This window comes from Crocodylus siamensis, chromosome 9, assembly GCF_052110815.1.
Source record: "Crocodylus siamensis isolate JL-2025a chromosome 9, ASM5211081v1, whole genome shotgun sequence".
NCBI lineage: Eukaryota > Metazoa > Chordata > Crocodylia > Crocodylidae > Crocodylus > Crocodylus siamensis.
In genome coordinates, this window is record NC_143403.1 from 33,581,564 (window position 1) to 33,605,495 (window position 23,932).

General features: G+C 45.4%; 1 protein-coding gene across 3 annotated transcripts in view; it reads right to left on the reverse strand.

Annotated features, from left to right (window-relative positions):
* Positions 1 to 312: 312 nt before the first annotated feature.
* The window catches only part of TRADD (TNFRSF1A associated via death domain), a 32,311-nt gene continuing 8,691 nt past the window's right edge, over positions 313 to 23,932 (reverse strand). For all 3 annotated transcript variants that reach the window (XM_090063221.1, XM_090063222.1, XM_090063223.1), the window contains exons 3-5: positions 12,230 to 12,507; positions 9,865 to 10,054; positions 313 to 7,787 (exon numbers count right to left, since the gene is read on the reverse strand). In XM_090063221.1, the coding sequence (XP_089919347.1) occupies positions 7,477 to 7,787; positions 9,865 to 10,054; positions 12,230 to 12,507 (779 nt within the window). In that variant the 3' untranslated portion in view covers positions 313 to 7,476. The remainder of the gene's footprint in view (positions 7,788 to 9,864; positions 10,055 to 12,229; positions 12,508 to 23,932) is intronic.

Consider the following 23,932-nt stretch of genomic DNA (forward strand, 5'->3'; position numbering starts at 1 on the left):
GAAAACAAAATCAATTAACTTGTAGGTGGGACATCAACCCTTACAAACCAAAATGACTGAGATTTGCACAACTGTCATGAGAGTTCAAATCCACCCAGGATTTGCACCTCCTTAGTTTTGGACAGGAAAACTCTCCTCTATTTTCAGAATCTTTCAGTTGGATAACTCTTCAGAGACAGTGATGACAGTACTGTTCAAAGCTTTAGTATGTCATTTTTATCTTTGTCACCTTCTTTTTAGTAAGCTTTACTGAGTAACAAATGATCGCTCGGACAGAGGAAACCAAAATAATTTTATTTCCCTTGCTAAAAACTTTGTAAAAATAGTCTCTCATGCATACAATGTTCACCAAAAATATGTTTGCTTGTAGGACAAATAAGAAAAAATAGAACAAAGTGCTCTCTAGTTTAAAAGGTGAATACCATGAGACTAAATGCCAGCTAAGGTTAAATGCTGTACTTAAAATGTGGGCATATGCAGTGTTCCAGTTTATCAACAACTTCAAAGGCAGTCTTAAATTGCCGACTGCTGATCCAGACCCAGAGCCAAAATTCAGGGGAATTCAGAGGAGTTTGTTGCAGGGCACTTCTGTGCCCTGCTCCTAGAAAGAGGGACAAGTGCCGGTTGCCGGGGCAACCGCAGTTTGGTCAGCTGACCAGAAGGGGGCAGGGCCTGGCCTATATAAACAAGCCAGGCCGAGGCCAGAGGCAGTTTCCCGCTAACATCCAAGGGTGAAGGAGCTCTGCTGGAGTAAGCAGTGTAGAGAAGCCTGATGGCCTGAGCAGCTGCGGTTCAAAGATACTGGGTGGAGAAAGCCCTGGTAGGGAGTGGGATGATGATTAGCCAGGTGGCTTACAGATTGCGTTTTAGCCAGGAGGCTTAGTTTGAGTTATAGCCAGTTGGCTCGTGTTATTGCGTTTGTTGTTTGTTATTACACCGGAGGACCGGGCGAGGCTAGTAAGGGCTGGAGGAGGCCTCATGGGGGCTCCACAGTAGCGGGGAGACCCAGCGCCAGAGAGGGCGCAGTGTTTTGGGGTGTATCGACCCCGGCCCCAGTGTGGGCAAGAGCACAGAGAAAGGCCCTAGTGCAGGCGTAAGACCTGAGAAGGGGGTCTAGGGCCAGGCATGGCTATGGCCACCTGAATCTCGATTGTGGGATTGTGAGAAGCCCCAGTGCGGGCAGGGGTCACGAGGCGAGGCCCCAGTGTGGGTGTGGGTGCAGAGAAGGGCCCCGGTGTGGGCCATGAGTATAAGACAAGCCCGGAGGGCGTCCACGAGGGCACAGGCAACAGTAATTGACTAGACAACGTCTGGTACATCTGAGAGGCTTGGGTCGTGGTATCAGGGGTGGTAGGAGCCACGCGTAGCCCTTAAGGCATTAGTGCACAGAGTCACCATAGACGGGGCACAGACTTGGATACGTCAGGGATACTGTGTCAAGGAGGACAAAAAGGCAGCTTCCGTTAATACTTTTGACATCAAAGATGTGGTGGGCGAGAACAAGGGTGCATAGACACCAACTTGGCATAGTAGGGGGCGCTAGGAGAGATCACGGCCACTCTTAGTACCCTGCCCCGTGACAGAGTTCATATATGAGATCTTCAAAGCTGGCTACGATGTTTAGCTACTTCACTCTTCTTGAAATGACTGAGGGTTGTGTGGCAAATCTCCTATTTGGCCTGGAGACCTCAGTTGTATTAATTTAAACAAGGAACAGCTGCAAAGTTCAGATCCCGACTTGAACTCACCCAGAGGACACAGGGTTAAATCCTAAACTGTGTAAATCACTATACCTCCATTACTGTCCAGAAAACATTCCTTATTATCTCCCTTTCCAGTGTCCATCTCAGTGGCTCAGGGCGCATAATGTAATAATCCCTTACAGGTACATTTTTGTGAGAATTTCCAGTCAAACTAAACCAGCAGTTTGAATGAGTTCATAGACTTTTCATTGAACTGAGTCCATTTCTGGCTTCTGATTTTGGTGAAACATATTTTGAGGCTCAGAGGTGATTCTGGGGTTCACGCTGAATCTAGAGAAGGATGAACTTGTCCTAGCCATGTGGCCAACAGCTTGCCAGCGTGCTCCTACTAGTCCTGTTATGTACAGGTTGATGGGGAGGCAGCTCCAAGATAAAAGGAAAACAGGGCCTTACATCTGAGCTATTCCAAAATCAAAGTATCCTGATATTTTTTCTTAGTAAGCATTTTTCCTCAGCTCTAAGCCTACATCCCTTCAGGTATTAACTTAATGAGTAATATGAAGTATGTCTTGTCATTTTCATTTTCCTCCAAATTCAGAAGTATGTACACATAGTTTTATGATTTGCTACTTATTAAAACCAAGTGTTGCTAACTCCTACAAATTTATTGTAAATCGCAGAACTTTTCTTAAAGCCCTATGTCCTGAAATAGTATGAGATCAGAATCTCGGCTTTCATTAAAAAAGAATTAAGTTTTTAACTTGCATAATGTCTGGGATGATAAAACCTTACAAGTGCTAACACCAGGTGTCAAATAAAGAGCTCCAAATGTATTATATTTATACTCTCATCCTTTGTAAATTAATTTCAAGATTTTTGAATGCCTGGTATTGACAATACTGAAAACCTTGTGTTATCCTTGGAATCATTCATAGTTCTTGAATTACAATGCTTTGTGCCATGAGTCTGTGTTGTGTATGTAAGAATTGAAGCTGATGGAATAAGGTATCTACAATATGGTGTGCTCTTCCTTCCCCAGCTGAATTAAGTTAGGGCACTAGTTCTCAACCTTTTAGCTAGGATCAAGGTACCCTCAATAGTATCAAGGCAACCTCTGGAAAATGGCATCCCTTTGTTTTCGTTCCATTTTTAACTACATAAAAATAATAGAGCAATTCTTGTTGCATATAACTCAGAAAGACCCCAACAGGTCAGAATCTTTGACTGTCTAGACAATGTGCTTGGGGGTAGGGGGTTGAGGGGTGCATTTTAATTACAGCAGTTCCTGGAGAGCTGCTCTAATTAAAGTGCCCTATCATCATGTATATTAAGCCCCCACAGGTCCTGAATTGGGCTGGGCCCTTTATGTAAACCTCATATGATGAGGTTTAGATAAAGCACCCCAGCGGCTATTTTTAAACTGTGAGGGCTTATATATGTGATGATGAAATCATCTGGAGCATTCTAATTAGAATATAAACCAGGATGTGTATAAGCAGCCTTTGGATTTGTGAATCATGTTTGCATGCCAACCAGTGCTAACCTTGTGTGGCACCCCAATAACATGCTTGAAAGGATCTCAAGGCACCCCAGAGTGCCTTGGCACCCTGGTTCAGAAGCACTGGGTTAATGTGCAATTTTTCAGAAAAGCCTAATAGGATCAAAAGTGTTCTGCTTTCATTGCCTTTTCAGAATTCCATTCCTAATAGCCAGTTAAACATTCCATTCCAATTAGATATTCCATTTTCTTCCATTACAACTTTCAACAAAGATGTCCTGTCAGGTTGACTTCTTTCCTTCATGTAGTTAAATTTATTGTGGCATTCAAAAAGTGGTGGCCATTTTAAGTTTTGTTCTCCTCTTTATCTTCCATATAAGCCCTTTAGCTCAGCTGTAGCAAAACAAATGATTCAAATTCCTCTTGGCTAAAACTCTTCTTCCCTCTGGCAGAAAGAAAAGAGACTTTCACATTTGAAACAGCACTACAAAACAACTGTACTGCAAAATAAGCCCTCTTAGATTCCTCCCAGTAAATTCACTTTGGCCTTATCTCCATCATTGATTTAGTAATTTAACTATTTATTTAATTTTGATGCATCTGATCAGTTTCTCTTATGGCACTTTTGACCTGAGGGGGAAAAACCTGCAGATACATCTTAACAGAATCTCATTCAGATTCAGGACAGGTGTCAAGCTAGAAGGACACATTCAGTGGTATCACAAACCCATGGTGTACTTCAGGGGGCAGTAGATAAGGAACAGAATAGACAATAGATAAGGGGTAGTAAGGGAGTATTGTAGTAAGGGAGTGTCATTTACCTGGCATTTTAGTGAGTGAAAAGTGTATGTACTTGACACACCAATAAGAGGCAGGAATTGAGGCAAGAAAGGCAACCTGCATGAGCCTCTCATTGATAAGAAATGATGTGGCAGATGAGCAGAATTGCAAAGAACCTAACTTTACTGCTCCTGCAAAGAGGCCAACAGTATATGCTGAGGCTCCGATGCTTGCATACTAGCAGTGCGGCTCAGCTTGCATTGCTGGACACACTAGGTCCATCAGTGATCTTGACCCCTTTCTCTGGGTCCACTCATCATATTACTGAGGTAAACCAGGCCCCCTTAGATTATTCACCAAATCCCTGTTATTTCTTTTCATTTCACATGCTCCCCTTCTTCCTTTTCTGTGCATAAGCCATATTCTTTTTGCACATTTGGTGCATATTGAGTGTAATTCCACTGATTTAAGTGAAATTAAAAGGATATAGAACAGGGATGTGATCAGAATTGGGTCCCTCATAGAATGCCAGATGAAAGCGGTCCAGGGACTTCCATGAGTTGCATCAGTTTATTCTAGGTCTGAGTTTGGTCGCAGTACTTGATGATACTAAAAACCATATAGTTGAGACATCTGTGGAATACAGGATTGGCCTGAGACCAGAATACAATTTTGTACTGTGTTTAGTGTATAGTTACTGCTCCTAGAATGAATAATCACTAAAAAGGTGCTGTGAAATATTACCATTTCTGGTGATCCTAAATTACTTGGCATACTTGTAAGAGCATTATTAAAAGCAACACTGGAAAAAACCCTCTATGAAATGAAAGTACTTGTGAATACTGTTATATAGTACATAATACTATACAAATGACCAAGAACTCCAACATTTATGGCACTTTTGAGAGAATATCTGAGTAAGAGGGGAACACACGTCTACTTCTTGCAGAGGGATAAAAAAAGCACAAGATTTGTAATATGAATTTATGCTTAGTCCCACACAAAATGGCAACAGCAATTAAAAACAAAACAAAACAAAACCCAGATTTAAAATAGAGGTTGAAAAATAAGATTAATGCTCATAATTTTGAGCATTAATGTTTCCTGCAGAGAGCTGGCAGCTTTCCCTTTGGACGGCTCTGGCCAATCTGTGCATAGGAAAGTAGTATATATGGCCAACAAAATTCTATTACATTGATAACTTAAATGTTAAGTATACAAGTGGCAGCATGCTATGCATATAATCATATATTCTGTAAAATGTTACTGTAAAATGCAAGAGCAAAAATTTGATCTTTTAAAAAGAGATTTTCAAGTTTCTGATGATTAAAATGGCTGTTAAACAAGTTCTCTTGCCAGGAACTAGCAGAAACATAAAATAGCTAGTGGCCCAAAGTAAGACTTCAGTACTGCTCCCTTTGAATGCAATAGCAAGATAATGAGAGCAATATTATTTTCTAAATGTGCTTTTCCAGATTTTATACTTCCTTTATCCTACTGGGATATAAAAATGTTTAGCTTTGGAGATTCACACTGTATTCAAATGAAACCTTCCTGAGGTTTAGACTGAATATTCAGGTTGAGCTTGTTTTAGGCACTAGGGCCACAGTTTCAAATCAAAGGGAGTTGGGCACCTAAATAGGAAAGAGATGCCTAAATGTCTCTGATGATCTAGTTCACATGTACTAAACAAAGGAGTACAGAATACATTCTAGCATTGTTCTTATTGGCTGTGTCTGCATGAGATGCTAACTGCACTGAGGAATGGCTTCTTTGTGACGACAACTACGCAGTAGCTCATGACGACTGCACCGTGGCATCATGTCACATTTCCTTTCATGCGACACTACTACACAGTAGTCATGGGCTGCTGCACAGTATGCGTCTCATGCAGGTGTGGCCATCTTTGTGAACCTACATCTGAATTCAGGTTGTGCTCTTTCTTATCAAGGACTTCTTTGTTTCTACCAAAGCAATGGTGTACTGACTGTGTTAAAATACGAAAGGGTTAAAAGGCCATCAGGTCTTGTCTGTGGGACAGCTTTTGCACTTTGGATGCAGAACCAGTTGATGCTTATCAGCTGGGGCAGATCCATCACCCTATACTGGAAACATATCCCAAAGATCAGCTGCAATTACATGGTTGCAGAGGTCTGACTAGAAGAGGTAATAGAGCCTAATAATAAGTAAAAACCTGCCAGGATGCCACAAAAAATGTTCCAATAGAAATCAATCTGCATATTTTGGTTTGCATGACCTGTACCTGGCTATCCTCCTTCTGCTGTGTTACACTCTCATAGGCAAAGGCACAAATTCTGCTCTGCTGCATCATGCACAAACCTTCTGAAGCCAATGGTCTTCCATGATGCAACTAAGAACAGATGCTGGCCCTGGATCTTTTTTCACAAACTTTATTGTTGCAATGCAGACCATGTGATCCTGGCACACAGGCACAACCAATTCCTGGCTGTCACTAAATCACATCTTGCCAAGGATGGACTCCTCTAGTATGCAAGACCCCCAAAGTCTGTATTGTGGGGAATCACATAAGACAACCTAACAGACCTAACAGGTTGGGTCGTTAGTTGTTTTTTGACTTCGCAAGTATCTTTTCAAACCTGGCTTGCCCTTTACTGCTTCTTTACCACCTGAAGTTTATTCTGCTACATCTGTTTGCCATGTGGAGGATTATGACTGCCACAGAATAGGAAGGATGAGTCCAGGTGGGAAAAGAAAGAACAGGCAAACTCTTACTGGGATGAGGTGGGTAAGTTTCTGGTTTCATGAAATGTCCTTAATTTTATGAACAAAGGGACAAAATTCTCTCTACATATAGAACAGTGGAACTCAAGCTTCTCACCCCATGGGTGAGATGAGTATCGGAGGGCTGGCCTGTGGGCCAGATCAAGCCCTGTGTGTCCAGATCAGGCTCTACACTGCCTCTGCCCCACAGGGCGCCTCATGGGGCTGGAAATTTGGGAACAGGGTAGCAGTGCCACTGCTCCCCCACTGAGAAATTTTTGGATCCATGGGGAGCCCCATGGGCTAGCTGACACAGTGTTGGGGACCACAGCTGGCCCACAGGCTGGAGGTCAAGCACCACCTGGTATAGAATGTTTCCCAAACAATTTTCAAAGACCCTGAGGGCTCTTTAAAATGCTCAGGAGTGGAACAAAGTTCCTCTTTGGCATACTAGAGGGTAGCATGTGGAAGTTTGTTTTGAAACCATTTGCACCATTCCACTGGAAGATAACAGCCCTGACTTGTGCCAGCAGAGAGAAAGGATCAGTATCAACACTGTCTTAACTGAGTACACCAGCCTGGCTTTTGTGAACGCACAAGCTTATACTTTGGGCCAAAGTGGATACCAGGCTGGTTAATAGGGCTCTACATTCCTGGGTCTCCAGCAACAGTCTTGTAAACTATCGGAAATAGGACAAGTTCCAGATTAGAACATATGATCACCACCCAAGGGGAGGTGCCTTCATTTTTGTTCTATGATGTGTCGTTGTCACTGTGGTGGAGGCCCAGCAGTTCCTCTGCTAAGTGTATGAGACTGTTTTCCTCCAGGGCTGCTATCAGTCTCTGTAATGTGGCTCTTTTCCCCTCCGACTGGATAAACTTGAGAAGCAGCTGATAGGCTTGTTCATACAGTCCCTCACGGTCATATTCGAGGGCCAAGTTGTCAATCACAGGATCCCGAAGAGCCCGGCAGTTCTTCTGCAGAGACCGACCCACTTGCTTCCACTTCTTTGAAACGAGCTTGGCAAATTTTTGATGGTCATCCCGTGTGAGTGTTCTGTTGGCTTTAAAGGTAACAAAAAGCACTTAACAGTGGAAGTCTGCATTGATTGTTGCTGTGATGCAAATAAAGTTATGTTAAAGTCTACACAATATTTAGGAGAACAAGGACCTCCAAGCCAAATGGCAAAGTCTAGATATGCACAGTGTGTTAGAACTCCATCACACAGTTCAAGTATGCCATCATTAGCTTTTGTATACCTAGTACTTCCCAACTGACACTAGCAGCTAAACTGCTGCAGTTGCTACCCAAGACAATTATGTGTTTAGGATGCCCCCATGAGGCCAGTTCTGGTTATATGCTGCCTCACACTCAAATACAACTGTCTTACTGTGTGTTGGGGTTTACCTTTCTCTGGGACATTTTTTGCAGTCTGTCCCCAGTTCCCTTAAAAAAACTTTTCTTTAGGTTTCCTTCCTCCTGCACTTTGTATCTCCTTTTTCTAAAAACCGTGTTCCTTATTGGCCCCAGAAATACTGAAACAAAGAATGCGAAGCTTCCTCTTCTTTTTTAAGCTCTAAAGTCTTTATCAGGCCCTGCACTGCCTCCACCTGGCCCTGCCTGGCCCCTGCATGCTGGTATCAGGCCCTTAGGGCCTGGCCATCCGGCCTTGTACAGTGGGCCCAGGCTTGATTTACTTGGTCTCCAGTGCATAGCGCACAAACCCATATTTGCTATATGAGACCAAGAAAACATGCTCTTCTCAGGAAAGGGCCAAAACGGCCAGAAGTGCTGATGACCACAATTGGAAACCCTGAGCTGGGCTTGAAAGGGATCCCAGATAGTGCCTGGTTTTGATCAATGATATTTCTCCCTCTTTTTCAAAAGTACTAATTTCATTCATGGGCCAGTCTTTGCAAATAGAGACATCTTCCTTTTTTACATTTATAAACTTTCCCCTGTTCACTCATTCTAAATGTGAATTTTCTAAACTTATTTTATAGCTGTGTGGAGCATCCTCATGTTAGAGCAGGAATGGCCAATTATTTTGGCTGGAGGGCCATTTAGGGAGTTTTGGTAAGCTATTGCAGGTTAAGGGAAGTGGTGTTGACTTGGCTAGGTGGGAGGTGTGTTGAACCTTCCTGGTGTGGGAGAGAAAGGCACCTGATCCTATCTGGCCTGTCTGCCCTGTACCCACCAGGAATACTGGGTGGGGTCTCCATGGTGACCTGCCGGGACTCCTCAGGCAGGGCATGCTCGTCCAAGCGGATAGGATGGGGCCATGGGCAGATGGAGAGTGGCATCTGGAAGCAGGATGGATGGGCAGGGAGTCAGGGGCTGGGGCCAGGATCACAAGGCAGTGACAGCATGGGGCTGGGGCAGGGATGCAGGGAGTGGATCGCAGCTTTGCCTTGGGCCCTGGCTCCATGCTGTCACTCCCCCACAATCTCGGCCCCAGCCCTGCTCACCTATCGTGTTCCTGGATGCTGTTCCCCGCCCAACCACAGCCCCATCCTATCCGCCCGACCAGATGGGAATGCAGCAGGCTAGATAGTATCCCATGGCAAGATTTTGCCCACCCCTGTGTTAGATCCACTGGTGTCCATAACATACCTAATTAGTAGAAATCCAATTCAGAGAGCCCCACTGCATTCCCAAAGACAAATGATGCTCCTGATTGACTTCAATCATGTGGCATGCAGAAACAACACTAACATTTTAATTCACCCTTTTTCACTGCTGGCAAAAGTGAGGCAGAGTTACAGCAGTGAGGAGAACTCAAGAGAGTGGAAGGGTGGTAAACTCTGAAACATCCACTGCTGTCCATTGTCAGAGCCAGGAGATTGGACGAAGTACTGATCTGCACAGTCTGTCAGGACCTAGATTCATATCATAGTCCCTGCTACCTCGGACTCTGAGAAGTTCACGTTTTGCCTCATCCAGGAACACCTGGAACCAGTTTCATAGTAGGGGTCAGAAGGAACCTGAATAGATCATCTAGTCTAACCCCCCCGCCACTGGCTGAAGCACATGCTGAGATCACACGACATCACAGCATACAGTTACTAGCTCCCTATGGTATTGGAGGAAAGGACAGGCAAGAACTTTAGGTTTCGGACAGTTTATGACTAAACACTCACCAAAGTGCTGTCCTTGAAAGATAAAAGTGGTTCCTTGGGGTAGAGAGCTTGCCCCAGAAGGGTAAGGCAAAGATGAGGAGTTCAAAGAGTTGCTTTTCTTTGCAACAACCATGTTGTTCTCCTGTCGACAAGTCAGGCTCCTGAGAGATTTCTCCAGCTCTGCAATTTCCTCATCCCTCAGACGGTCAGGCTGTAAGGCAAATAGCAGCAGTCATTTGAGCCAAATTGTCCATCCCAATAAGCAGTCAAATCAAGCCTTGATGCCTTTCTGGAAAACATGCTTTAGTCAATTGTAAATCATTAGGTTCAACACAAGGACAACCAGATTAAATTCTATTGCTCTTAAGTGGATCAGACTAGATGGCCTAATAGCCCCTCTCTGTCCTTACAGTCTACGGATTTGCACTACTTTTCATTTTTTTAAACGTGGCTTTCCCTGAACTCCCTCCCCACCTCCCTGCCATTTTTGTTTTTTCACACAAGTTTAGTAACTACCCATAGAGTGAAGGGAATATACTACTAATTGCTACTTATAAACAGAGCCTAATTGGGTACATCTACACATGCCCCTTAATGCACAGTGGTGTATTCTACTGCGCATTAAAGTGGCACGTAAAAAACCTTACTAATATGTGAATGCACAGTAGAACATGCTGCTGCACCTTAAAGGTCACCTAAAAAGTATGTGCTTACCCTAGTGCACATTAGGGCAGCCAAACACACATTAATTTAGTACCTCATATTGGAGGGCATTTGAAACACTTTTAAAAGTGCCTGGCACTGCGGCGCATTCATTTGTATAAGCAGCAATATGCACGTCAGCACTGAGAAAATGGCAGCGGTGCACTTTTGAACCAAAACACATCAAAGGTGTGTTAGTTCAAAAGTGCACCACCACCGTTTTCTCAGTGCAGACGAAGATTTCACCATTTATACAAACGTATGTGATGCAGCACAGGGTGCATCAGCTCACATGCCAGATCTCCAGCATGTGCATACCAGACAAATGTATGTGTATAAATGCCCAGAGGTACTAAATGTAATGTGCATTAGGAAAAGCACATTAATGCACATGTAAATGGGTCTACTGACATCAGCTCAACTACCCTTACTTAAACCAACTAAGGATCAGGCCCAAAAAATAAGTGTCAAAGCAAGAACTAGAACCCATATGTTCCAATTCCCAGCACTATAAGCATTAGATTTTATGCAGAGATTATTAATTGCAAAAAACTGTCTTTTTTGCTAATGTTCCTTTGTTCCAGTCAGTACACAAAGGTAAAGATGAGACCATGTTCTGTTGCTGAGTCTGTCATAATATTACATCAAGGATGGGGATTTTGTGGCTCAAAGTTTGTCTAAGATGTCACAACTACACAGCTGGTCCAATAAAGGGTGCTGCCAAAAACACCCTGCTTCTTAGTTTGTCACTTTAACATTTGTTACACTAACAGGCATAAATTAGACTGAGTCCATTCTGGGGAGTAGAGAATGCACTCATCTTTTTTTTCTGGTTGGTCTGTTAAGTCCATAAAAGGGATGGAAAGAGAGGAGCAGTCAAAACTGACAGAGCTTCTAGAACAGTCCATTGTTTGGGCCCAAAATGAAAGTTTTGCTCTTTGTTTCCTATATGCTTGCAAAAAAGCAGCTTGCTGTGAAACAGGTACCACTTACTCCTTTGGGATATTGCAGGTGGCTTTTATTCCCTGGGGTAGTCAAGAGACTTGGAAGCTACCATTTTTAGTTTTTCCTAATGGTTTAGATAGGGATGATCTTGCCTCAAGAAGGGGATTGAACTAGATCAGTAGTGCACAACCTCCACCCATGGGCCAAAACTAGCCATCCAGCCCACAGGGCTTCCTACAGGTCTAGAAATTCTTTGGCAAGGGAGCAGTGGCAGTATTAACTGCCAGTTGGTCTGAAGCCATATTTGGCTTATAAGTCTGAGCTGGTGCACAAGCTCTGTCCACAGCCAGATGTAACATGTGCAGTCTTTCCATGGCCAGATCTTGCACAAATAGCCTGTCTGTGCCTGGATCTGGCATGCAGGGTCTGTCTTTGGCCGTTTCCAGTGCATGGATAAAGACAGGATGCAGGCTCTGTGTGCCAGTCTAAAAGCCCAATCCACATGCTGAACCCATGCTGGATCCAGCTCCCAGACCAGCCTCCTGTTATTCATCTGGCTCTGTTTGAGCACTACAGAACTATATGACTTCCAGAGGTCTCTTCCAGTCCTATTTTTCTGGGTTTTTTCTGTATCTTTTTAAGATTTTTTTTTCCTTAATGAATTCCAAGTTGAAACCAACATCTCCTAAGTCCTCCACTTGTACCATCACCCCCAGACAATCCTTCCTCACCAATTCACCTTTTCTTTGTAGATACAGTCTAAGCAGTGCTCCACTTCATTCAGCATTCTGTCAAGATGCTCACTTCCAGTCTTCAGATCTGTTTCAACAGATATGGTGGGCATTGACAGGGTGAGTTGGAGGTGATTCTGGAGAGACTTCTGGAGCGCTCCCTCTCGGTAACTCTGAAGGAATTTACGGCAGTTCTCTTCGTTGCAAAATTTGAGCTGGACAATCAAGTGTGGGTCACTGCAGTGCACTTTGAGCACATCAACCCCATTCATGCTGCCTGTGGAATCTGTTAGGAAAATATCCAACTGTGAGACAGCCAGTGAAAGCCATGACCCAGTGTACATCTCAGTGTCAAGCTCAGTTAGATTCCTTTTTCTGTGGTCATTTCCCCTTCGTGCTATATCACAGTGTTTTTTCATGACTAAGAGTTTGTATTTGAAACTGGGAAGAAAGGGTTAATCTTTTATTGACTATGATATAATGAATTCATTTTATGTAGGCAACCTGATTAAACTTAGGTGCTGGTAATGAGGTGTTGGTGCTGAGAGTTAGTAATTAAACCAGAGGTGAATTAAAGGCTATTTAAACTACAGTGCACAAAGGGAGAGTCTTTGACTTCCTGCAATGGGGAGAGAATCTGAACATTTGTATATCTAATGTAAATTAAAATGTACCCTGCACACAAAACCCTTGTTTACACTTAACCTTCTACCAATAAATCTGATGACAGGTATCCTCACAGAAAATGGCTTTATGACTTGTTACTATTTACCTTCTATGTCTGCCAATCTTTCTGCACTCTACAGGTAATAAGTACCCTTTCCCTTTTGAATGCGCTAGCTCTTCCACACAATTATCTATTCTACTGCACTTCTCTTGTTTTGAAGTTATTCCCTTTGCTCCTATTTTACTGCCTTCCTCCATTCCTTTAAGTGACTGTTTTTTCACATACATACGCAGTCATGGAAGTCATTGTTCTGTTTTATTTAGGTCAAGCTGTTTCTGCTTTTTTCTCACACCTGAGGAAGGGCATTTTGTCCCAAAAGCTTGTCTAAAATCTCCCCCAACTATACAGTTAAAGGTATCACCAAAAAAAGCAGCACATGCCAGCTAAATCAGTGCTCTCCACTGCTCTAAAACCAACAGCCAGATAATCAAGCTTTGTATAAGGATGTTGTGAACAGGGATTAAACCTGGGAGCTAAACCATCCATATGAGCTACACCAACAAGTGACGCAGACCCACAGGGAGAAAATACCTATGTTAAACCAATGAGGTAAATTTAATTTTCAATCAGATTTTATTTCAAAGGAGATTAAACAGAAAGATTTCTTCTGCCAAGGAGCGTTCCTCTCTTTGTCCCCTATTGAGGTGAGAACTAAGACAAAGTTTTACTTGTCTGCCTTCTGTTCAGATTTGTGATCCCTCTACATAGTAGCCAAAGAGCTTTTTGTTGGTAGAGCTTATAGAGCAAGGTGAAATTTTGAAAAAAGTCTTCCTGGTTTAAATTAAAGAAAATACTAAAAAGTCTTACCAAATATGAAAATTAAAATGAAAGAAAAACAATTAGACTTGATCGAAACCATGTTGTTTCAAGCACATTGCATTGTTTTGCTTTTGAGATTTTTAATGTTTTTAAAAATAAAATTAGATTCAATTACGTTAAAAAGTAATTTCAGATTGAGACGTCAAAATGTCAAATGTCAAAATGTTTCATACAAAAATGTTGAAGGTGCATGTTTTGGAATTGTTAATGTTTTTCCAAAATGAAAAATTCAGCAGAATGAACACCCCCTTGTGAAATGTTTCAGTGACACCATGCCTGAATTTTTCACTGAAAAGCATAATGAGAACTTTTTGATTTAGCTTTAACAGCTTCTACTATTCTCCTGGATGGAATAAGCTATACCTACTAAATTATCTTATTATTAAGACTAGACTGGGGTGGGCAAAATACAGCCTGAGGGCCAGATCTGGCCCACCAACTGATTCTATCTGGCCTGCAGTAGGTCCCTCGAACCTGCCCAGCCGAAGGCGTGGGGGGCAGCCCAGATCATGGTGCATGCAGCTGGTCCCAAGATCCCTTGCTGCAGGGGTGCTGCTTGGCACAGAGTATAGCCTGCCTTAGCCCTGTGTGTGGCTGTCAGGCACACTGGGAGCTGTAGTTCACAGAGCCAGGGGGTGCACCAGTGGAGTAAGGGCATTGTGGTGGCTGGACTCAGCTTCCTGGCAGCCCCTGAAGCAGTAGCTCCTTCCTGCTGCCGCTGCTAGCATCTCCCCCAATGCCACTGGACCTGGCTCCACTGCCTGGGCACCCCAGCCCATTTGCCCCTCATCCACTGCTGGGGGCTCTGGATGGAGCAGACAGCCAGGATCTCCATGGAGACCGAGCCGGGACCCATCCCATCTCCCCAGCTGAGCACACCTTGCTGGCTGTAGTCCCGGGCCCCGCCTGCTCCGTCCAGTGCCCCCAGCAGTGGATACAGGCAGACAGGCCCAAAGCCAAATAAGATAGGATGAGTTTGGCATTTCCCTGGACCCCAGCCCGCAATTGGGTAGTGTAAGCAGTAGGGGTGTGCAAAGTGGGTTCTATTTGATGTGGATTTGGATTTGGCCCAAATCAGGGACAGTGATTTGATTAATTGACTCGGATCACTGTTCCTGATTCAATTTGGCTGAATCCAAATCTGAAGATTCGCTGCCGATTCGGAGAATCAGCGATTCAGACATATACACAGCTTTAAAAGTTTTTTCTACATACCTTGAGGTAGGAGGCGCAGCCTGTAATCGCTGTGATGCTGGGGTGCATGGAGTGTCCTACACGAGCATGGATGGGGGCCCTCCATGTGCTTGTTGGTGAACCCAGAAGTGGACCAGAAGTACTTCTGGGTCTGCCAGGGAGCGTGCTGGGGGGTCCTCTGCACCTCCCCAGCTCAGTGATTGGCCGCAGGGATCCTGGGTGTCCCCCCCCCAGACCCAGGAGGCACCAATCACTGAACCAGGGGGCACAGGGGACCCCCCAGCACACTTTTGGTCCACTTCCGGGTCTGCTGCTGAACATGCTGGGGAGCCCCCTGCACTTCTGTGGGGCACTCCATGCACCCCAGCATCACAGCATTCACAAACCCCTGCCACCTAGAGGTATGTAGAAAAAACATTTAAAGTTGTCTTTATGTCCAAATCTCCGAAGCTTTCCAAATCACCCAGTGTGGGTGTGTTTTAGTTATAGCCAGTGAGCTAGTTTATGTTCTAGTTCAGTGGTTTTCACCTGTGGTGCACAGACTCCTGGGGGTCTGCAGACTATATCTAGGGGATCTGTGAAAAATTATTATGATCATTCAAAAGTATGTGAATACCCACACTTACTATTCAATGAAAGGGGTCTGCATTTCCATTTGAAATTTCCAAAGGGGTCTGCAAATGAAAAAAGTTTGAAAACCACTGTTCTAGTTTATACCGGTGGACAAGGAGTGGCTGCAAAGGGGAAAAGAGGTGGCCACAGATGGGTGCCTGAGTGGTGCACCTAGACTTGAGCCCGAGTGGGGTGCCTAAGAGGAACACTGGGGTGTAAAGCTACAGGGTGCCTGAGGGGCAAGTAGGCCATTGAGTCCTGCCAGGGGGCCAGGCCTGGCTCAAGCATGGTCAACCAAGGGTTAAGACCTAGAGAGGGACTGAAGCCTAGCATGGGTGGAAGCCAGACAGGGCCAAGGGGCAACAACAGGGCCAGGGGCCCTAGAGGGGCGAGACAGGGACTGGAGCCCCAAAGCTGCAGTCTGGTGTGGTGGACCTAGGCTGAAAGGGCCCCAAGGGGAAAAGGGCCAAGTCTGGAAAGGCTGAAGCCCCAACAATGGTGTGGAAGTGCAAGGAGGCCTGAAGTAATAGCTGGTAACATCTGTGAGACATGGGTGTGGCTGTAAGGGCAGAAGGGGGCCATAAATAGGTCTTAAGGCAACAAGTGCCTTAGGGGCATGGATGGGCCAGAACAGCCCACTTGGCCTGAGAGGGCAGAACTGAGACCCTCAGCATCCAGGAGGGACCTCCTGGTTACAAAGAGGATGAGGGCTCGATTTGGGACCTTAGGGTCTGAGGGATCATTGTAACTCAGAACCCTTCCTGAAAAGTGTATTGAGTTACAGCCTTCCTTTTGGTAATTTAATTATTCCATCCAAGGCATGGCAGTCAAGAGAGAAGGGAGAGTATTCAGTGAGCTGGATCAAAGCAGGAGTCGAGCAGCCCCCAGAAGACACCATGGCCCCCCTGGGGCCTGATCCTTCCTGCAGCTACACAGATGCCTTGTCTCCACTAGAACTTGACATCACAATGGCTAACTTGAGATAGCAACCTTGGTGTAACAACACTCCTTCTTTGCAGTCAAGACAACAGAATTCTGAGAAGCTATTTAGGACACCAAACCACATCTATACTGGATCTGTTTGTTCTAAAGAGCAGAGCATTTTAAATCAGCTTCAGCATCTGTCAAGTCTCTTTGCACTAAGTATACAGTGAGTGTCTCCTGTGGTTTAACAGTGGACATCCTTTACGACTTTCCGGTCACAGCACAAAGTCTGTTTTAGAGCAGATACGTGACTGGGTCACCTGTGAAGGAACCTAGGGAACAGCATTTCAATTTACTGCTGACAAGCTAATGTTCCTTTCATTTTATGACTCCAATTTATTGGGAGTGAAAACAGGTTGATTAAACAAAGGTTTGCCTAAGAGTTTGATCTGTTCAAACTGGTATCATACAAACCCAGAAACCTTTATGTATTATACATGTTATCTTTGTAGGCTGCTTCAAAGAAGAGAACTTTGTTCTTAATTCTTCCAGAAACCTATTCCCTTCCTAGGTCTGAATGGACAGCGTGGTTCTTTTGGCTGGTTTCACCAGTACAATCTGGCTGTTTCACACCACCCTGGTGACGCAAAGCAGCCATAAATTTGGCTGGCAGGCAATGAACCTGTGTTATAAGCATCCAGAGTAGACTGGTGAATCAGGGGCAGTACTATTACATTGGTGAATCCCAAAAGAAAAGGCAGGAGGACTCTGTAAGCCCAATTAAAAAATTAAAAAAAGAGTTGGTTGCATGGTAAATAATGGACAATAGAATGATTATTATAAAGAAGAGAAAATAAACAGGAAAGTTGGTTTTACTTAGTGTTACACAGGCAGTTAATGCAGTGAAAAAGATAATAGATGACATTTTTTGGCTCTCTGTAACTCAAATTCCCTCTTGATACAAATGGATTCTGTCCCACTGCGTCTAATGGGTGTCTAATGGAACTAGTTCTTTTTATAGCAGTAAAAAATTTCCCACAATGTGCTGACTAACATGAAACCAAATAGCAAAATATTGGCCCTTTTATTGTATGATTTTTATCCTGGCAATTTTTCAAAAACATCCCTGTAGCAGGGCACTAAGATGCCTGCTCCTCTTAGAGCAGAGATAAGAACCCAGGTACAGGTTGCCAGGACAATCGGTTAATGAGGGAATTGGCCGCACCTGCACCTGATCAGCTGGCGGGCCCTAGGCCCATATAAACCTCAGGGGTGAGACCAAGCAGTTAGTCCCTTACCAGCAGCCAAAGAGGAAGGAGACTCCAGGAGAAGGAAGGGCCCAGAGATGTGGTAGCCGGTAGATACGTTACCCTTAGAACAAAGGGGGCACCAGGAGCCCATAAGGTATCTTTGCCTACTAGGCACTGAGCCTCAGAGAGGGAGTTTTACTCTTTTAAAAGGGCAGAGCATGATGTGAGCTCTGCGTTGTTACAGCCCAGGGACTCATGGAGGTTGGTGGTTGAGTGTGTGCTGTCCGATAACAACCGATGGTTTGGTTGAGCCTATTAGGGGAAGGAGGATGCCTCATAGGGGCTCACGGCAGCGTGGGGACCCCAGCACCAGAGAGGACACCGCACTTGAGACAGGGCTGCGGAGAGCCCACCTCCAGAGAGGGTTCAGAGACAGGGCTGTGGAGAGCCCGATGAAGACAAGGACCCAAATTAATAAGAGCCCTAGGCAAGACAATGCCTGTATCATCTGCAAGGCTTGGGGCATGGTAAAGGAGTAGTTGGAGCCACGCATACGGCCCATAAAACTGAGAGACTCGGGAACCATCCACAGTGAAGCGGGATGTCAAAGGGGGTAGAAACAACAGGGTTAATAGGATCTAGCCTGACCGTGTCCAAAGCTAAAGCTCAAGGGTAGCATCCCTGTATTTATTATACCAACAAGACATGGCAGGACAGAATGAGGGTGCTTGTCAGGCGAAAGACTGGCATGGTTAAGGACCCGGGGGGGTAACATGTCCACCCCTAGGTAGCCTACCCTATTACAATCCCATACTTCACAAGTCTAATTGTCAAATCACTGGACTGCAGTAGTAAACCTAGGAGTAAGAAACAAGAGTCAGATGTTCCAATCCCCTGAGGGAGTTAGATTGGGCATATTCCTCCCTCCTGAAACCCCTCTGATATTTGAGGAGGATAAAACTGTTGTCATTTGGTTTTACTGATTTATCTAAAATAAAAAAAACAAAAATCAGGATTTCAGGGCAAATTGCTGGCTTTGTGATCCAAAATGTGAAATCACTTGGTGAGTTGTTGTGACCACTGTGGGGACCTTGCAGGGAATTCTGGTTGCATTTTAGAAATAATTGCTTTGCTGAATATGTGGGTATATGTTGCTTCCTTCCTTGGGTATATGTGGCTTGCCAGGGCTGGGTTCACATCTGGCCAGATCAGAGACAATGGAGAGTTAACCAAAATGGTTCTTTCAGTTAGGAACATCTGGGAACACTGGTGTTGCTAGAGAATTAAAGGACTAGCAGCAGGGAGAAGGATTGTAGCAGTGAAATTTCTCCAGAAGGAAATGGGAGAAACCAATTATTAGTGCTAGAATTTAGAAACATGGGGTACATGTACATGCCACGAAATCTGCCCTTTCAGGCACTGCAAATGTGTGTGTGCTCCTTATAAATCTCTTAAGTGCAATAAAACTGCATGTTCCCCTGCATAGGCAACTAGCAGGGGGTACACGTGCCCCCCTGATGGGGCCAGTGCCCCCCTGACAGCCAACACATGCTGTCGGAAGGGCTGGCCCTCTCCTTGACAGGGCCTCCACCGCCAGTGGTTTCTGTGGGTGCCCCCCCAGAGTCAGTCTGTAATGCTCTGTGGTATGGTATTAGTTCACTGTAAGACCAATGTGATTTTCATCTTCCTAAGGGGAGCGGTGGGGGGGGGAGGGGTGGAGAAAAAAAAGATGATGAGCTCAGTTGGTCCAATTGGCCTGATATTTTTTTCAAGTCCCTGCAGTGCACCTACCTTGGAAATTAAGAAGATGAAAATGTGGTACTATTTCAAGGTAGCATTGCGCCTAGTTAGGAGAACTATAATCGGTGCCAGATTACGACATGCTGGGGCCCTAAACTGTTTCCAGCTTAAGAGGCCCCATACGATAAAAACAATACTTTATTATTATCAGAGAGAGGACACTGGAAATATAAATGCTTTATATTTGCACATATAATTACAAATATATAACTACAGAGTCATATATATCTATATTTCTGTCATATTAGAATGAAAATGTCTATATTTAGAGAGTCACTTTCCCATATGTCTTTTATTTACTGACTGATTGTTATAAAACTTAATATTGAGTCAGGGTTTTTTTTATTTAGAGGCCCTTTATATGGTGATGCCCTAAGCTGTAGCTTAAGTAGTTTAAGCCTAAATTCAGCACTGATTGTATGGTACTAGTTATAACATGACAGGAGAGAGGTTGGTTCAGACAAGCAAAAGTTTGGATGGTCAAGAAACACAGGATGGAAATCTCCTGGGAACAAGTTTCTCCTGAAAGTTCTTGTGCTATTCATATACATTCTTGCTCTTACTCCTATCTGTCAAGCTAGAAATGTTATTAAGAAGAGTATTTCTTTGGTATGTCTACAATTAAACTTCTGACGGTAGACAGTTGGATTTTATTAAGCAGAACTACATTTTAAATGAAATTTTCATCTCTTGAAAATATGCTGTGACCTTTCTCCACTCTGTCTTCTCAAGGGCGAGGGTCCGAACTGATCCAACGTGGGCATTTCCGGACTCCTAAGGTAACCACCCCCCCAATTTAGTTTTTACTTTTCTACAGACACAATTCAGAGCAAGTCAACCACTCCTGATTCCTTTTCACTCACTTCTGTGGCCATAGAGCAGAGAGCAGTGAAAAAGCTAAGAAAAGCAGGGAGGGCACCCCCTGGCCCATGGGGCGAGAGCAGAGGCAGCAGGCAGGCAACAGAGACCAACCCTCCCTCCTCCCCAATTCCATGTAATGTGCCCCTGTGCTGCTGCCAGTCATGATTGCCAGTCTCCAGTCATAGTCAGACCTAAATCCTTACCACTGCTCCCACCTGCCCCACTGTTCTCTGGCCAGGGTGAAAACAGCACCTTCTCCCTCTACTCTTCCCTTCCTCCTGACTAAATGCAGCACCTAGCCATGGGTTTTTCCATTTTATGGAAATTTTTTACATTTCAAAGAGGGTAATTAGCACCTTCTCAAGCCAAGGCCTGTCTGTGTTCTCCTGGGAGCAAGAAAAGCTGAAGGGTTTTCTTCCCCTCCCGCCCCATCCCACCCAGAGGCAGGCATTTTTCCTCCTTCCCAACAAAGGGGACAGACAGACAGACAGTGGAACATGCAGTTTTATTGCACCTGAGAGATTTGTACACCAGTATTAAGAAAGTCTCCTTTGTTTGTCTTGAAGGAGAAAGGACACTATGCACCCAGAGTCCCCAAGACAAGACAGTGATCTGTGGGTCTGTCAGGGGTCCCCATGGAAACTGTACCAAGCCTGGGCAGCTGGGGGATGCTCGGAACTGTAGTCCTGTCAAGCAGGGAGAGGGTGATGGGGGGGGGGCAGTGACATGCTGGTGCCCTGCTTTGCCCATTCTGTTGCCCCCAGTGTCAAACCACAGCTCCATGCCAGCCCTGCTGCTGCCCCTCACTCCTGATCCACTCACTCCAGCCCTGCCAGTGCCCCTCACACCCAGACAGCAGTGCCCTGTCCCCCCCAGGCCATGCTGGTGCCCCTCACTTCTGACCTGTAACACCCTGGTGCTGCCAGTACCCTGCACTCCCAACCCACAGCCCCTCCACCCTTCCCTCTGGTGCCCCTCACTCCTGATCTGCAGCCCCTGCCCCCTCAGCCCTTTCTGTGCCCCTCACTCACGACCTGCAGCCTCCTGTGCCCCCATCCCTGCCGGTGCCCTTCCCTCCCAACCTGTAGCCCCCTGCCCCCTCCCCAGCCTTCCCAAAGGGATCCTGAATGTTCCTTCCTGACTGGGCTGGAGCGTGGTGGCTCCATTTCATGCAGGCGGCGGCAAAGTGTATCTGGCCCAGTGCAGGCTGCAGGGAAAAGGGGAGGCTTGTGGCACCCCCCACCCTGGGATGGGGCTGCTGCATTGTGCCAGGCAGTCTGACTCCTTCCCCGTCCTTCCCCGGGCGCAGCGTCTCGTAAGTATTCAGCACCTGCAAGCACAGGCACCAGCCCCTGTGTTACCCAGCAGGCCACGATGTTCCCTGCTGCCCTCAGAGGCAACACCCAACCCCCTTACCTGTTGCAGCCCCTGCCCTGTTGCAGCCCTAGCCTCCGCCCCTGCTCCAGCCGCCCTAACCAAATGTCAGGGATTTCGCTTCACTTGCCTGGTGGGAGTAGAGGGAGGGCAATCTGAGCCAGACTGGTATTTGGTTCTCCATGCTGGAATTTAAGGGGAATTGCACATGGGACTTAATTTGTTCGCAACCCTGTTGTGTGCAAATACAAACATGATGCAACAAAATAAACAAGTTTAAATTTTTTAATGCTCGTTAAGTTAATGAGGATTATATGTGCCCATGGATGCAGAGGAGTTTCAGGACTCACAGAGAGAGCACAGGGAGAGTTTCTAGATAGTGGGATAGAATTCTAGAATTTGAGATAGTGGGCTGAAGTTCTCTGCTCAGTGTCCTGCCTTGGCACCCTAGTTATTAGACTCTAACCTGCATTTCTGTTCCTATTTTATTATAATCTGCCACAAGAATCTAGTTGTTATACATTTAGTGGCCTCTCTCTAGCCACTGGGTGTGTGGGGCAGCAGGGGGACTTGTTGTTCCTGCTGTAGTGTACTGTCATTGTGTGAGGAATAGGTTTCATGGTGCTGGGGGTGGGTGGAGGGGAATCTTTCTGACTGCCAGGCAAGTTAGATCTGAAGGAAAGAAGAGATGTAGTCCAACTGGCAGCCTGCATTACTACAGAAACAGACCTCCTGGGTACAGACAAGTGCAACTTCCAGCTGTAACTCAGAACCATCTCTGCAAAGCAGTCTGAGTCACAGCATTACCCCAAACCAGATGAGTCCACTGTTGGCTTCAGGGGACAGGGAATCTAGCTGCAGGCTGGGAGCCTGCAGCCAGGTTCCCATAGCAACAGCCAGGCTCTCTGTCTGTGCTCACTGTTTTCAAAATGGGAGAAGAGGGAGTTTGTTCTTGGGGCTCCCCAGCTAATGCTGAAGGGTGGGATGGGTGAATTAAAGCCACCCCCCCACCTCCAGGGGGGTGGGGGCTCCAATACACTGGTCCCATGCTCTGGGGGAGGAAGGGGAGCTCAAAAACTGAACTCTCTCTGGTCCCTTTCCCCCCTCCCATTCTGAACACCACAACAGGCTGGGAGCTCCACAGACACAAGTTACAGAAGACCCTACATTTTAAAACATCTTTATCTGATACCTCATGCAATGAAGGGTCAGATTTTCACCAGATCGGCCATTTTTAAAGCTGTTTCAGCCATGTACTTGTATTTGGTCACAGCTATAAACTGTTTTCTGTGCCTAGATCAGGCAAAAATTATCACTTCTGTCTGCATCTGGGGGGTCATCATAACTGTGAGCTGAATGAGTCAGTGATGTAATACAGCTACATAAAGGTTAATATCATTCTGGGATATATTAACAGGAGTATCACATGTGAGTCACAGGAAGTGACTCATCCATTTTAGGCACAGACAGAAATGATGCCTGATCTGCCCACAGAAAGTGGTTTATAGCCATGACCAAACATAAGTGCATGGCTGCAGACTGCTTCAAAAATGGCAAATTGGGCAAAAATCTAAACCCTCATTGCATGAGGGTCCAGATGAAGACATTTTAAAATAGAGTGTCTTCTGTAATCTGTCTGGGCTGCCTGCCATCCTCTGAGCTGTTTTCAGAATGGGAGGGGAAAAGGGACCAGAGGGAGTTTGGTCTGAGGTTTTTTCAGCCCCCACTGGAGGATGTACAGGTGTACTTGAGCCCCGCCACCCAAGGTGGGGAGGCTCCAATTCATCCACCCCACCCTCCAGGGTTGGCTGGGGAATCCCCAGAATGATCTCCCTCTGCTGTCTTTACCCTTCCCATTCTGAAAACAGTGGGGACTGGCAGGGAGGAGGGGCTACTGCTAGGGCAAACTGGCTGCAGGCTCAAAGCTAGCAGCTAATTCCCCCTCTCCTCTGGAAGTTCAACAGTGAACTTCAGCTTGGTCTGGGGGATTGTTCTAACTCAAGAATCTTCCTGTGAGGCATACTGAGTTACAGCTGGGAGCTCCACTTCTGTCTGCACCCTTTATTCCTCACTGGTGAAGCTTTCTGTGGAGTACATGTCCAGTTTTGGACATCACACTTCAAGAAAAATGTGGACAAATTGGAAGGAGT